General features: G+C 56.9%; 5 protein-coding genes across 5 annotated transcripts; 3 read left to right on the top strand and 2 right to left on the bottom strand.

Moving 5' to 3' along the window:
* Positions 1 to 187: 187 nt before the first annotated feature.
* On the top strand, positions 188 to 1,528 carry BBK36DRAFT_1169518 (WD40 repeat-like protein; the record flags this gene model as incomplete). Its single annotated transcript, XM_024895326.1, has 2 exons — positions 188 to 449; positions 510 to 1,528. The coding sequence occupies 2 exons, from the start codon at positions 188 to 190 to the stop codon at positions 1,526 to 1,528; spliced, it is 1,281 nt and encodes a 426-aa protein (XP_024749145.1).
* Positions 1,529 to 2,078: 550 nt separating this feature from the next.
* Positions 2,079 to 2,876, bottom strand: BBK36DRAFT_1169517 (hypothetical protein; the record flags this gene model as incomplete). Its single annotated transcript, XM_024895325.1, has 1 exon — positions 2,079 to 2,876. One exon carries the CDS (start codon positions 2,874 to 2,876, stop codon positions 2,079 to 2,081), a length of 798 nt encoding a protein of 265 aa, XP_024749144.1.
* Positions 2,877 to 4,357: 1,481 nt separating this feature from the next.
* Positions 4,358 to 5,662, top strand: BBK36DRAFT_1141758 (Nucleotidylyl transferase; the record flags this gene model as incomplete). Its single annotated transcript, XM_024893477.1, has 1 exon — positions 4,358 to 5,662. The coding sequence occupies one exon, from the start codon at positions 4,358 to 4,360 to the stop codon at positions 5,660 to 5,662; it is 1,305 nt and encodes a 434-aa protein (XP_024749143.1).
* Positions 5,663 to 7,728: 2,066 nt separating this feature from the next.
* BBK36DRAFT_66319 (Xanthine/uracil permease) lies at positions 7,729 to 10,010 on the top strand (the record flags this gene model as incomplete). The annotated part of the gene is made up of 3 exons (XM_024898464.1): positions 7,729 to 8,147; positions 8,206 to 9,463; positions 9,879 to 10,010. 3 exons carry the CDS (start codon positions 7,729 to 7,731, stop codon positions 10,008 to 10,010), a joined length of 1,809 nt encoding a protein of 602 aa, XP_024749142.1.
* A 475-nt stretch (positions 10,011 to 10,485) lies between these two features.
* On the bottom strand, positions 10,486 to 14,143 carry BBK36DRAFT_1202847 (mRNA triphosphatase CET1; the record flags this gene model as incomplete). Its single annotated transcript, XM_024897238.1, has 5 exons — positions 13,102 to 14,143; positions 12,655 to 13,005; positions 11,305 to 12,273; positions 10,725 to 11,213; positions 10,486 to 10,665 (listed from the first exon to the last, which is right to left on the bottom strand). Exons 1-5 carry the CDS (start codon positions 13,807 to 13,809, stop codon positions 10,486 to 10,488), a joined length of 2,697 nt encoding a protein of 898 aa, XP_024749141.1. The 5' UTR covers positions 13,810 to 14,143.
* Between the last annotated feature and the right edge of the window lie 1,042 nt (positions 14,144 to 15,185).

The raw sequence follows: 15,185 nt of genomic DNA, 5'->3' as shown, positions 1-15,185 counted from the left end.
CCATCACATCCCATCAGCTGAGATTCAAAGTGCAACTGGAACTCTCTTTGCTTCATCCCCCAGCACGATGCAAGCATTCTTGTGCTGAGATTCAGTAATCCTATCACGGCGACATTTTTCCTCTTCTTTCTCGACGACCGCTGGCAAGTAGCTCGCTAAAACTCGGCGACTTCCATCCCGAGCAGCCATGTTCGAAAACACCTGCACGCTGCCGCTGCATGCGGACGTTTTCGCTACGGCGCTGCACCCTACAGAGCCTCTCTTGACTGTCGGTCTGGCCAACGGCCTCGTCGAAACGTTTCGATTGCCCGCGAGCAGCTCGGCTGACGACAGCGCTGATGGAGACTCGAGCGTCCTGAGCGATGGGCGCTCAACCATCAACTCCGTCTGGCGCACCAAGAGGCACAAGGGAAGCTGTCGCTGTCTGGCAAACTCCCACGATGGGAAATGTAGGTGTCTTGAAGACTCCTCGCTATTGAAAGCTTCACAATGCTGACAGGCCTTCTCAGACCAGTACTCTGCCGGCACGGACGCGTTGATCAAGCACTACGACACGGCAACTGGCAAAGTCATCTCAAAGTTTGGGATTCCGACCAACACTTCAAAGCCAGATGGCCCGACATTGCTGCACGTGCTGAACCCGATGAGCCTCCTCCTGGCCACCGATACCGGCGCTCTACACATCATTGACCTGCGCGACGGTGCGCCAGGCAAGAAGCCCGCGCAGACGCATTATCCCCATTCCGACTATGTGTCGTCCATCACGCCGCTGCCGCCGTCCGAGGAAAGCACCAGTGGCTTCCCCAAGCAATGGGTCAGCACAGGCGGCACTACTCTGGCTGTCACAGACGTCCGACGAGGAGTGCTGGTACGAAGCGAGGATCAGGAGGACGAGCTTCTCAGCTCTTGTTTCGTGCCCGGTCTGGGCCCCAAGAAGAATAGGAACAACGGCGTCATGGTTGTCGGATCTGGATCCGGCGTCCTGACCATGTGGGATAAGGGAGCTTGGGACGACCAGCAGGAACGCATCATTGTGGACCCCGCCAAGGGTGGCGGTGAAAGCATAGACGCCGTCGTCATGGTGCCCAAGGAGCTGGGAGTGGGCAAGAAGGTGGTTTGCGGCGTCGGTGATGGCTCTCTGAGAATCGTCGATCTCGAACGGAGAGAGGTGGACACGACGCTCAATCTGAGGCACGATGACATGGAAGGCGTGGTCTCGCTGGGATTCGACACGGAGAACCGCCTGATTAGCGCTGGCGGGCGTACAGTCAAGGTTTGGGAGGAGCTGTCGGAGCTTCAGGGCGGCGACACCAATAGCGAGGGTGAAGACGACGAAGACGACGACGACTCGGATGATGACGAGAAGCCAAGCGGCAAACGGCCTATGCTTGACAGCGACAGTGACGATGACAGCGAGGATGGCGTGGAGGAGATGAAGCAGCGGGCCAAGCGACGACGCGAGATGCAGCAACAGAAGCTGGGTCCCATGGGCGCTCACGGCATCCTGGGCTTTGATGGACTGGACTAGGGGCGTCGAGGCATCAGCACGAGATGTTCCCCTTCACTCAGGTTGAGGCATGGGGAGAAATAGGTCTGTGATACCTTTGATTTGTGATACCATGAAAGGATTGTGACGCGAGCACCAGTGCTCACGCGACTGTATAATAATAGCATTGCATAACTAGGCAGGTATGCTCGACGAGATATGATTGCTGAGACCGACACGGCCTGTCTCTTATTCTCCCTTTCGCCCCTTATATATTTGTTTGATACCAACGGTCACCGCCGCTACCGATCGTCGAAGTGTCCATGATCCGGTTGCCCATCATCGCATTGCTATCCATCGCTCCATCATGCTGTTCCCTCCATCGAACCGGGAGGTATATGAACCTATGCGAGGCTCCTTTCCGTGTCGTCTAGTGCTTATACCGATGCGCAAATGCGCGGTCAAGCCGCCAGGGCTGAGTACGGGGAATCGTGATATGAGGGCAATTGTGTTAACCACTCAATAGGGCGTGATGGATGCCATTGCTATGGCGAACTGAGGTAGAAAGAAATAACGCGCGATCCGTCCTCCTTCAGACTCCAGGCAGGTTGATATAGCTCCACTGCCCAGTGCTGCCCTTTGCGGGTTTCGACAAAGCGACATCTGCCTCTGCATCTGCGCTACCCGTGGCCGCTCTCAAAGCAGCCTCAGCCTCGCCGTCAGGAGCGACGCCGTCCTCGGCAGAGAACCGCCTGACGCGACTCTCCGTGAGCTTCCTGTCGTACAGAATGACGGCCGGCAAGCTCCTCTGGTGCTCGTCACCCCGTCCGTCGCCCTGCCCGCCGTCCGACGTCTGCGAGCCGCCGCTCCCGCTGGCATCCCCGTGCTTCCCCAGCGGAGGAAACAGCTCGCCCGGCTCCCCGCTATACGTCGTCGGGATGCATATGTGCGGGACCCTCATCTTGACGCTGATGCGCCTGGCCAGGGCGACCGCGCGGGGCCCGCCGACGCTGATGACGGAGTCCCGGTCGGACAGGACGGAGGGGCCCGGGTAGGTGTCGGGCGTGACGAAGCAGACCTCGAGGTTCGGCAGCAGGGAGCGGATGCGGTCGGCGAGGTGGATGCGGGAGGGGCTGCAGACGATGAGCGGGAAGGAGAGGGTGAGCTTGTTGAGCTCGGAGGGCAGGCTGGCGATGGCGTCGTTGCCGAAGACGATTCGGGGGGCGTCGGTTTTCTTCTGGTCGACGCTCGTGGAATGGGAGCGGGAGGAGAGACGGCGGTTGGAGCGGGCGTATGGGCGGGAGCGGGAACGGCGATGGGAGGAGTGATGAGGAGACAACTGGAGTTTGTGGGGGGGGCTGCCGGCCTTGGAGTCGGGAGGGGATGTCATGGCTATTTTGGGGAATCGGAGAATAGATGGATGCCCTCCTTCAGCAAAGAGAAGAGAGATACTGTGAGAGAGAAGCTCTGGAAATCGAGATCGGGATCGGGGATCGAAGATATCAAGGGAAGCATGTGGGAACAGAGATGGCAACGTTCCTGGTCTATGTATTTCCAAAGTCGTATATGTATGGGGGGGAAGACTTGTGCCAACAACGGGACGATCCCTTTTTTCTTACTACTTGAGTTTCCTTTTCTGGGAAAAACCTGTTTGAAAACGGTTTTCTTTAACGCTACGCCACCCTGTCCAAAATTTCTCCTGACGGCAAAAAAACAAGAAACAGACAAAACAGTGATAGGAAGAAAAAAAAAGCCAAGAAGAGACGGGACAAAGGCGCAAGGGGGGGGGGGGGAATTTGGGTGGCGAGCCGGCATGGGATTTCTCGACAATCCCATCTTGCCCATCTTTTGCCCCCCCTTGTTCCACGGAAACAGCGAGCCAATCTGGGTGGGTTCTCTTGTCTCTGTTTGCATGCTTGTGGCGTCTTATTAGTTCCTCTTTTCTTTCTTAGGACTTCCAGCATCTAGATTGACTGCGGGCAAAGTGGGTATACATAGCATCCAATCCAGAAAAGAGAACGAGCAAAGAGAGAAAACAGCCTTAGGAATCGCCGAAGTGAGTAGATTCGGTTCCAGAAACTCGGATTCTGGCCGAGAGGTGGTTGCTGGTTCTGGCTGAGATTCTCAACTTTTTGGCAGTTTATTTGCTCTTTATCACTCTTTTTTGCCTGCCGGAGGCTGTGATCCGGCATACATAAGGTACTCACTGGGGGCGAATAATCTGGGGGAGAGAAGAGCACTAATACCTTAACCTCTGGAACATTGATAAGGCTTGAAAGGGCAGGGACAAGAGATAGGGCTCAATGGGCTGAAGTGGCAAACTCTCGGGAGTTGAGCGGCTCTAGAACTTGGGATCTGCTTGAGATGACTCTTTTAGTGCCGTGAGCGTCGAGGATCCAGCTTTTACCTATTGGACTAGTAGCGTATTAACTTGGAGCTGTAAATGGTGAGGTCAAAGCCACAGTGAGGCTTGGTGTGGGTTGGTAGGTATCAGATCAACATTGAAGGCATTCGTCTCTCGGGGTAGCTTGTAAAGTAGATCAGTGCACCGTTTCCATACATCTTACCTGGTTGTTCGTACCTTATGGATGAATATACATCGTCTCCTTCTTTCTCTCCTATATATCAGATAATATGTATCTGAAAATCACGAGTGAAAGCTTACAGCGATGAATTCTGCTACATTTCGAAGTCAGCAGCCTGAGTCTCTGTGTACGGTACAGGTTAGGCTGTACTCGTACGACATACACTGATTGCTCTTTGCTGCTTGCCGTCACCCCACCTACTCGTATCAGCCGCAGTCCCATTCAACGACAACCGCTCTCATACTCTCCCTCTGCATCCATCTGCAATACAAAATAGCCTCTCATCATGGCCCCGTCAAGTAGCAGCGCGCCTTCTTTACTTTTGCTGCCGGCGCCGCCGCTCCCCCTTGACCCTCACTCTCTGGCCGCTGCCTATCGACCGCCTCTCACGGCCGTCTTCAAGCGCCTCACCACTGGCATCGACCTCAACAACAACATCAACGGCAGCAGTAACAACAGCGAACCCAATCAAAATCATAGCAGCCACGTCCTCGTCATTGCCATCGCATGTCCTCTCCTCACCGGCCCCGTACCGAGGCGCAAGTCCGTCAACTGGAAGGCCGCCCAGTCTCTCCTCGCCCGCGTTTACACGCTCGCCGCAGTGGTTTGCGATGAGCTGGACATTGACACATCAGGGGAGCCGGGGGTCAGAAGCCTCGATCCACGCATTGTTTTGGTCGACCACGAGCGCCGCAGGACGTACCAGCGCAACTATGATGGAGAGTACGAGGCAAACTGCACGCCCGTCTTGGACCTGGCTGCCTTCGCCTCGACGGTGCATCCCTGGAGGACCGTCTTCCACCCCAGCACCGAGTCTGGCTACGAGCTACTGAGCAATTTTCTTCAATATTCAGAGGGGAAACAGGTTCTCTTGCAGAATCAACTAGTGGCTGTGGAAGGCGGCATCACCATGTCCACCAGCGACACGCCCCCCGCCGCTCAGGAGGACTTCATCGAGGGCCGTGACGTCGTTTGTCTTGGAGGCACCTTTGACCATCTTCACCCGGGACACAAGCTTCTGCTCCATGCCACCGCGCTGCTCATGCGCATCCCGGACAAGGACGCCGGCAGGCAAGCCGTCCTCATCGTCGGCATTTCAGGGGATGAGCTGTTGAGGAACAAGAGGTACGCAGAGGTGCTGCAGCCGTGGGGTGTGCGCGCCGCCAAGGTTTTGCAGTTTCTCTCCACCATCTTCAACTCGGCTTCCTCTTCCAACACGGGCTCGTCCCCGCCCACATCCACTCACTCTCCGCATGAGCTTCATGCCACGTTCCGCGACGGCGCAGTGCTGGTTCGGTGCGTCAACATCCACGACCCCTTTGGGCCAACCATTTCCGAGGAGGCGGTGGATGCCATTGTCGTGTCTGGGGAGACACGCAGCGGCGGCCAGGCCATCAACGACAAGAGGGTCGAGAAGGGATGGAAGCCTCTGGAGGTGTTTGAGATTGATGTGCTTGACCCGCACGAGGCGGATGAGGACGGCGGCGGACCGCAGACCAATGGATTTGCCTCCAAGATTAGCAGCACCGCCATCCGGCAGCGCATCGTTCAAGGCCGGGTCCCAGCTCCAGTCGCGACACCGTCGCAGTAGGGCTATTTACATGTAAGCTCATGGTACGCGGGTCAGTATCCATTGGTGATGAACATTGTTGAGCGTTAAAGAGCGTTGAAGAGCTGCTGTTCGCCTGCCTACATCCCGGTGATGGGTCAGGTGTCCTTGTCCCCTGATGATATGTCAAAAGATGCAAGACTTGGTGGTCTGATCTTTGAATGAAGACGTTCAAATGGCTTCTTGCCACGTCGTGATGGAGGAAGTGGAAGATGAGGAAGCATGAGTGGTGTGTGGCTTGTAATGAGGTTCATTTATCTGTCGCAATTGGGCTTCTTCTTCCTACGGTATTCCAAGTAAACATCAAGCGATTTTCAGTATAAACCACACGGATGTGTATACTTCCTCAATGTCAAACGCGGATGCCTTTTGTCTCGCTTCTCATGCTGCAGGGTACATGTAGGCTGCACTGCACATCTGCTCAGAATAGGTAGGCAAGTAAGATAGGGAAGGAACGAACACCCCCTACACAGTGGCTGCCCTAAGGTATCAACAACACCAAGACCTTGAGCTGCTTCATCTTCCCTCCTCCTCTCTCCTCCTCCTCCTCTTCCTCTCCTTCATCACCTTGACGCTCTTATCAGCCCATCGCCCGGCTGCTTCGGAAACGTGAGATTGTCAATGCCATTCCTAATCGACATCATTGTCATTACTAGCAGCGTCGTCAACGCCTTTCGTCAGCCGCAAACCTAGGATTCCGGAGAAACAAAGACTCGGACATGGCCTTCATCTTCATCCTCCACCAGCATCTTCTTCATCGGAGCCCGCCGACTGCTCGACAGCTGTCTACACGGAGCAGCCCTATCTCGCAACCCTCGCTGACATCTTCAGCTCAGAGCCTTTGCCCCTAGCCAGGCGCTAGGTCTGGACAGCCGTCCGTCCTATTAGCCGTTGGCCTGCGAGAGATAACGGCCACCAACACCCGGCCTCTTATCTATCAGCTACGTACGATGCGGCAGACACATGAAGACAACGCCCCCCATGCTTCCCGCAATCAGACCCCGCAGAGATGCCGGAACGAGGCAAGACTTGATCCCGAGCATGCGTTTGTCCCCCACAAGATTGAGGATCAGCTCGCTGCCTTGCCCGGGGAATCGAGGGCTTCGAGGACGCGTAAACCAACAGTGTCGACTCGGCTCCGAAAAGTTGTACTACGATGACCAATGAGAATCCTGCCCTGGCCAAGCAGTGTCGCAGCACATGGGACTAGGTATGCTGGCGTTGGTTGTTAGGACAAGACTCATGAACAGGGAAGAGTATGGGGAGAGACCCCGTATAGCCGGCATCGCTGTGCAAATTCTCCGCATGAGATGCCGATCCGAGCGTCACCCTCCTGAGTCGGATATCTTTGTCAAACTTTCATCAGCAAACGGCTGGATTAATGCCTGCGGCGTCACTCTACCATTGCCGGTATTCAATCCACGTCAGACAAGCCCAGCGGGTTCCGATTCATGTCCTCAATGAGGCTTCTTGTGTGCGGAATTGTTAGGGAAAAACTAGCCATTGACGTCGGCATTGTTTCCACGCAACCATATCCATTCAACCACTTACAATACGGCAAAGATAAGCAAAGAACAAGGGCCTACCAACCCGGTCCATCCACACTATCGTTTAACCGTTGTTGAAAGTATCAGTCATTGATTGTATTATTACCACGCCCTTTGCTTATCGTTCCTGAAAGTGGAAAGATAACTTTGAAGAACCGGGGAAATTTTCTTTATATTGCTTTAGGTGATTGCTTCCAGGGCCGATTGATAAAGGGTCGCCGTCTTAATCGCCTCCACCAGCATATCAATTGCCATCCCATATATCTTCTTTCTTCCCTATTTTATCTTACATGGGACTCTGCCTGGAGCGACCGCCGAGATTTAGCTTTTCACCTCCTTGAACTCTCCTCTCGATTGTCTGCTCAGATGTTCGAGACAGCATAAATTCTGATCAGACAACAACCGAGGCTTCAGCAGGTTTGCCACCAACAACCGCCAGGAAACAATTACTTCACCTGATTGCTGCCTGAGCATCTCGCCGGTACATCGCCGCAACTCAACATGGACGAAGGCACCGGACCTACGACCATTACTCCGGAGACCGCCCCCCGGTGGTCTCTAAGCCGCCGTCTTCGGTCACTCCGCCGAGCTTTCACGACCCGCGAGGGCCTTCTGGGCGACTACGACTATGGCGTCCTGTTTCGTCCCAACCTGCCGTTCATGGGCAAGGGCTCGAGGTCTGGGAGGAGCCCCTTCTTTGGCCTCAATGATCGCATGCCCGTGTTCTTGGGCCTGCTGCTGGGGCTACAACATGCGCTGGCCATGTTGGCAGGCATCATCACGCCGCCGTTGATCCTGGCGGGTGCGGGCGGTGCGAATCTACCGGCTGAGCAGCAACAGTATCTTGTCTCGACGGCCTTGATTGTGTCGGGTATCCTCTCCAGTATCCAGATTACAAGGTTTCACATATACAAGACTCCGTGAGTTTGAACCAGAGCCGGTGCAGACTGTTGCACATGATACTAAACCATGAGACAGCTACTACGTCGGGACCGGTCTTATATCCGTCGTGGGCATCAGCTTCAGCATCATACCCGTTGCCCAAGGCGCGCTCTCCCAGATGTACGCCAACGGATTCTGCCCATCGGACGCTGCCGGCAACCCCCTTGCCTGCCCGCGCGGGTATGGTGCACTGCTGGGAACCTGCGCCGTCTGCGCCTTGCTCGAGATCTTGCTTTCCTTTATCCCGCCGCGCATCCTGCTCCGGATGTTTCCGCCCATCGTTACAGGCCCAACGGTCATGCTCATCGGCATGAGCCTCATTAAGAGCGGGTTCCAGGACTGGATGGGAGGAAGCGGTTGTACAACTCAGGCCCTGTGTCCTAGCCCTGGGGCACCGCATGCCCTGCCTTGGGGTTCCGCCGAGTTTCTTGGCTTGGGCTTCAGCGTCTTTGTCACAATCATCTTGTGCGAGCGTTTTGGGTCTCCCATCATGAAGTCCACGTCTGTCATCATCGGTCTGCTGGTGGGGTGCATCATTGCCGCCGCCTGCGGCTACTTTGATCGGTCTGGCATCGATTCGGCCCCTGTTGCTTCTTTCATCTGGGTTCACACCTTCCCCCTTTCCGTCTATGGGCCACTGGTGCTCCCAGTCCTCGCCGTCTTCATCGTCTGCCTCACCGAATCCATCGGCGACATCACGGCCACGTGCGACGTCTCTCTCCTCGAGGTCGAGGGCATGATTTACGAGTCTCGCATCCAGGGAGGCGTCCTAGCAGACGGACTCAACGGCTGCCTCGCCGCGCTCATGACCGTGACACCCATGAGCACCTTTGCCCAGAATAACGGCGTCATCGCCCTGACCCGGTGCGCCAACCGCAAGGCCGGCTACGCCTGCTGCTTCTTCCTCCTGATTATGGGCATCTTTGCCAAGTTCGCCGCCGCCCTCGTCGCCATTCCTTCCTCGGTCCTGGGCGGCATGACCACGTTCCTCTTCACCTCCGTCGCCGTCTCCGGCATTGCCATCATCTCCCGCGGCGTGCCGTTTACGCGCCGCAACCGCTTCATCCTCACCGCCGGCCTGGCGTTTGGCTACGGCGCCACCCTGGTGCCCAACTACTTTGACAAGATCTTTACCTACTCCGGCAACAACAAGTCGCTTTTGGGCTTCCTGGACGCCATTGTGCTCGTCATGGAGACTGGCTTTGCCGTGACGGCGGCGGTGTGCATGATTCTGAACTTGATCCTTGACGAAGAGATGGAGGACACTATTAGTGCGGATGGCGACGACGACGACGTTAGTGTCATTATTAGCAGCACGGAGGCGTTTCCTGCAAAGAAGTACGAGCAGAGTAATGGCAGTGATGGGATGAGGGATGGAGCGGGAGAGGGCAGTTCGAGTTCCGCGAGGGGAGAGAAGCAGGCTTAATGAAGAAGATGGTCGCAACGGAATCTCAAAGAGAAGAAGATACAGCGAATCAAGAAGAGACTACTGGAAAGCCTTTCTGAAAAGATGATGGAGATATCTTCTTGCCATGTATCACGGAAAGCCACCTTGAAAATGACGGAGATGTTCCTTGCCATGTACTACTACAGATACCCCCATATTTGACACACCATACCTACCTTACCATCTACAATATACGTACGTATACTTACTACTCACAAGCAACCGGGGCACAGAATGATTGGTGGTGTAAATGATGAAATAGATAGGTATAGTAGCCTTCACGCCAATCATCTGCCTGATGAACTTGCCCGGGTATGTCTCCTCCCTCTACGAAAACCCCATCTCCCGTCTCCCTCGTCCCTCATCTCTCGCAAACCCCATCCACATAAAATAAATCGAAAAGATGAAAAAATGAGAAAACCCTCCAATCCCGTGCCTTGAATCTTGACATGCGCCGCACTTCCCCCCTTCTTGCCATTTCTTTCAATTCGCCGTCCATTGCATTCTCGCCCCTTGTTTTTTCTCCCGTTTCGCAGTCAAACCGTTCCCTCTCATAAAGCCAATGAGCCAATAAATATCAATAATCTACGAACAAGTGCCAAAATCAGGCAAAAGAACAAAGAACAGAACCGAAACCCTTACCCTCCGCGATAAAGCACCGGCGTCAAAGGAAAAATGAAGAGACCCAAAGTTCTCGAATGATGAATGTAGAAACAGAGAAGCTTCGCGATACACACCCCCTTTTTTGGTATCCAACACCGTCTGATCGTCTGCCATTACTTTGTTTTTCTTTGAACGGAGAAAAAGTGCGAACCTCTCTCGTTCGTCCGTACCGGGTTTGATTTAAATCTTTTGGTTGTTGGTGCTTTTCACCTGGGGGTAAAGTCCCTGGCTTTTCGGGCCAGCACTCGTACATTGTCCACAAACCCCTCGACCAACTCTTGGTATTTGTGGGGGGCACCGCTCAAGGCCCTTCGTCCTTGGTCGAGAAGTATTTGATGATTCAGCTCGATTTCGAGCTCATGTTCTCTATCAATCCGCTGGGTATTCTGCATATTTGGGTTAGCCAGGCGAAAGAGGAAGATCAGGGAACAAGGACAAGACGTACCCCCGGGCCGTTGGTGGGATGGGCAACTTGTGTGAGGTCAATCTGGTAAGGACCCTGCTTGTAGCTCAAGCGGTCTTTGTTGCGGTCCGGCTGCCGATCCGACCTGTTCGACGGCGCCTGCTCGAGTTCCTCGACAGATCCATCCCAGTTCATCTCGAGGTTGATGCTGATGCGGCAGTCAAAGGGGGACATGGGCAGGTGCAGGTCAATGTCTGCGACGCGCGCCTTGATGATCTTGTTTAGGATCTGGTTGGTCTTTTGGTCGTACGTGACGCGCACTCGGATGTTGCGGCTGCGGGAGCCCAGGCGAGCCCGCATGCATCCGGGCAGATGCCCGTGCAGCTCCGTCGGCAGATCGTAGAAACGATCAATCTCGCGTCTGTGTTTATATATGACTTGAACTCGCTTCGCGGAAGAGCCGTTTGGATTTCGCGGGTCGGTCTGTACGACCATGTCGTTAAGAAACTGGTTGTATGACTTGTGCTGGGCCTGCAAGGGGTCAGTTAGTTGGAGCACGCAAGGAGAGAATGGCAATGCCTTGTTCTTGTCCGTGTTGCGGTTGAATAAAGAGTGAACGTACCTCTGTCATGCTGCTCTTGAAAGCAACCCGACCATTGTCGTCGAGAATGCATTCAGTGGAGACGAACCGGTCCACGCGCTGGTTGGTGTCCTTGTCGATGAGAGTACCCAGCTTAGCCTCAATCTCAAACTGTATCCCTCTGCTCATAATCTCCTGCATGTCCTGGTTGTTGATGGCATGGATGAAGAAGAAGTCGGCCACGTTCTTGGAGAGCTCCTCGATGGGCTTAAGGCCGGTAATGCTGGCCTCCCAAGGACCCAGTATCTCCTGTATATCGGGCTCGGACGGAGCGGGCGGCTGGCTGACGCTGGGCTGTGGATTTCTCTTTGTTTCGGGCGACGTCTGGTGGCTGGCGGCGGCGGCATCGTGCTTGCCATTGATGTGGGAATGAAGTCGCTTTTGGAGAACAAAGTTGGGGTTGGAGGGCAGTTTCTTGCCCAGAGTGTGGATGCTCTGGGCCCAGATTGGCGGCTGGGTGTATCTTGTCCGCCTTTTCTTGGGCGGGATAGGAGACGACGACTTTTGGATGCGTTCCACGTAGCCACCGTTGACCTCGCCGGGGGGCGGCTTTGATCCCTTGTTCTCCAATTCGCCGGGGCTCATGTTGAGATCCTCCAGCTTTCGCTTCGCAGGCGTGACCGCCCGATCTGAATCGACCGCCATGGAGTGGACGCTGAGCGAAGATGTCGCAGGTCGGTCCGTCAGGGCCGGGGTGGCGTCGGAAACGCTAGGGATGGAGCCGAGCCTGGTCTTGGGACTGACCGACAGACTTTGCTCCCGCTCGGTCTGGGATCGTGGGCGCCCGGCGGGTTCTGCAACGGGCGAGCCGTGGGCGGACTGTTGCGAGGGCGGGCGATGGGCAGGGGTTTCCGGTGGCGGCGCGGGTTTTGGCGACGGCTGAGTCTGAGCCTGCGGCGGGACGTGGGCAGGCGGAGCCGGGGGCTGCGGTGTCGGGGTCTGGGCTGGAGGCTCGGGGTGGCTCGGGACCTGCGCGTGAGTCGGCTGAGGGTGAGGTTGAGGTTGTGATTGAGGTCGAGGTTGAGCCTGTGCCGGTGCCGGTGCCTGTGCCTGAGGCTGCCGAGCGTGCGGCTGTGGCTGCGGCTGCTGTGCCTGTGCCTGAGCCTCGGCCTGGGACTGCAATTGTGCTTGTGCCTGTGACTGCGCCTGTGACTGCAATTGAGGTGCCTGCGTGTGCGTCTGCGCGTGATGCGGCTGCGAGAGCGGTTGAGGTTGAGGCTGCGACTGAGGCTGAGGTTGAGGTTGAGATTGAGCTTGTGCTGGTGCAGTATTATGGGGGTGAGGATGCGGGAGCGTGTGTGCTGGCGCGGGTTGGCTCGCCAGCGGAGGCACCGACATGCGCTGCTGGTAGGGGCTGGGCGGCTGCTGGCCAAAGCCCCCAGGCGTCGAGGGCTGGCGCAGGGCGCTGGACGGCGGGCCCAAAGGGGTTGGCGGCTGCGAGCTGGACGGGTGGCGGCTGTAGTCGGCCGGTGGAGGCGCTGCAGGGCCTGGGCTGCCCTGTGCGTAGGGCCCGTAGTGCTGCTGGGCCACTGTCGGGGAGCGCTGCTGGTGCTGGAGGTACGCCTGGTAGGACGCGCTGCTGGCGCTGGTGCTGGGCCTCGCGGGTGACGACTGGCGCGCGGCGTGCTGCTGCTGCTGCTGCTGCTGCATCATCTGCTGTTGCTGATGCTGATGCTGGAGCTGCTGGTGCTGCAATTGATGCTGGTGCTGCTGGTGTTGGTGGTGTTGCTGTTGCTGTTGTTGCTGCAGCATCTGCTGCTGCTGCTGCTGCTGCTGCACGTACGCCGGCGGAGGAGGAGGAGGAGCATGTCCTGGGCTCTGCGCATAGCTGTCTCGTCTTGGGTCTCTTGGATCGCGTGGGTCCTGGTATTGGCTCGGATACTGCCGCTGGATCGGGCTGCTCATGTCTGGAGGCTGCGTAGGGAACGGGTAGCCCGCAGAGCCTCCGGGCGTCGAGGCTGACGTCGGCGACGGCCGGTAGGGCGAGGCTAGAACGGGGCCAGAGTTTGACCGTGAGCTTCCAGGCGAGCGGGGATCGTGATATAGACTCGGCGGTTGGAGCGGCGGCGGCGGCACGGCAGAGGGCCGTCCTGGATACGGTCCAGGCGTCTGATATGGCGACTGCGCTGGATAGGCATTGGACGGCCGATGCTGCGGCGGCTGAGACTGCTGCTGCTGCTGGAATTGCGGTTGCTGCTGCTGGACCTGCTGGGGCGGGTAGTGGTGAGGGTGAGGATGCGGCTGAGGTTGCTGGTGAGGATGCGAGTAGTCGTGCATCGCAGGCTTGCTCGGCGATGCTTGAGGCGGCTGCTGCGAATACTCGCGAGGCCCAGGTCCATATTGGGTCGCGGAAGCAGGACGAGGCTGCTGCTGCTGTTGCTGATGCTGCAGGTGTTGGTGGTGGTGAGGAGGAGGAGGAGCCGGCGGCGGCTTCGAGGGCGCGCGGTCGCCATTGTCGGACGTGTTCAGAACGGAGCGGAGATCCATGGCTGCTGAGACGTCGTCACACGGTCGTGTGGCCTCTTGCGCGAGGCGATGGATCGGGCGGCGAGCCTCAAACTGTCCAGCATGCGGCGCCGCGCTGTGGTGCGCCTGGGTCAGCGGCGGCTGCGACTCGCCGACGCCGTTGGTCTTGCTTCAGTCTGGTCTTAGATGGCGATCGAGGGCGCAGAGGATGCAGGGCCGTCCGAGGCGCAAACGCACATCCTCGAGCTTACACGCACCGGACGGAAGGCTCGAGGCTGAAAAGGCGAAAGGCTGAGGCGTCGCGATTGCGTCCTTGGTGGCGGGGCCGGGCAGCCCAGGCGCGCAACAAGCACAGCTCAGCCGGGGCGGGTTCTGGCCTCGGGCGGGTGCGCGTCGAGATGCGAAGGTGCGAGAGGCGAGAGGCAAGGCGACGGCGAGGCGGCAGATGCGGCTGCTACGGCGCGGTAGACTGAGGTATCATGGACAAGGCCCGGTCTGCTCTGGTCTGGCCGGTTCGCGCAAGGATTTGATGATGGCCTGGATGGATGCGCCAGCCTTAGTGCCAAGGACACTGCCCGGGCTTTTTTTTTTTTTCTTCCTCTCTATCCGTCTCCCAGCAGGTGAGCAGGCGCTATCCAGAGACGACGGACAGTGGCGTCAAGTGGTTCTGGCGGTTAGTTGAGTCACCGATAGGCTCGAGTTTTAGTGCTCGACGCTGGATCGGCACCCAGTATTATCAACAATTGACGTCGGGTCGGATGAAGGAAATGGAACTGGACAGCATCAACTCAATGGGCGGCCATCGCGCACAGCAGCTTCGGGCTCTTTAAGGCAATTTCCTGCCATCCCCCCTCCCATCCCAGCGGTCGTCTCCTTGTGCCTCCTTGCGTTGCTGCCGTCTGTCTGGCTGCAGTGACGGCCATGCATGCGAAACCTGAGGTCCGACCTGCTGCCCAGCCCGCAGGCCATTGAGCGGCAGGCGAGTGGAGAAGGTACCCCGACGCTGCATCAGCCGCACGCGTCTACGCTTGTACCTCTGCCAGCGCTGGGCAGGCAGGCAGGTCTTACTAAGGACAATGGACGGCGGACTATCCAAGAGAGCTGACTGGCAGAGGCGCTGTCTTACATAAGCGGTTCATGCAGGGCATCCTCATGGCAGACATAATAATGGAAGCCGATTGCAGCACTCAACTGGCTAACCTGTGGCCTGCTCGAGATAACCAGATATTGGAGGCATTTCTTACGTCCATCTTCTCTCTGTAGACTACAACTATGCCTCTGGGTGCCAATAGTTACTATAGAACCCTTTTTCTTCCATTATTGCATCACACTGTGATGATCCAGACACTCAAATCACGTCTCAATTATTTTGTCGCCCTCTCATTGGCCCAACCCCA

This window comes from Trichoderma citrinoviride (assembly GCF_003025115.1).
Source record: "Trichoderma citrinoviride strain TUCIM 6016 unplaced genomic scaffold BBK36scaffold_8, whole genome shotgun sequence".
NCBI lineage: Eukaryota > Fungi > Ascomycota > Sordariomycetes > Hypocreales > Hypocreaceae > Trichoderma > Trichoderma citrinoviride.
Note: the sequence above shows the minus strand (reverse complement) of the source record. Positions and strands in the feature narration are given on the sequence as shown.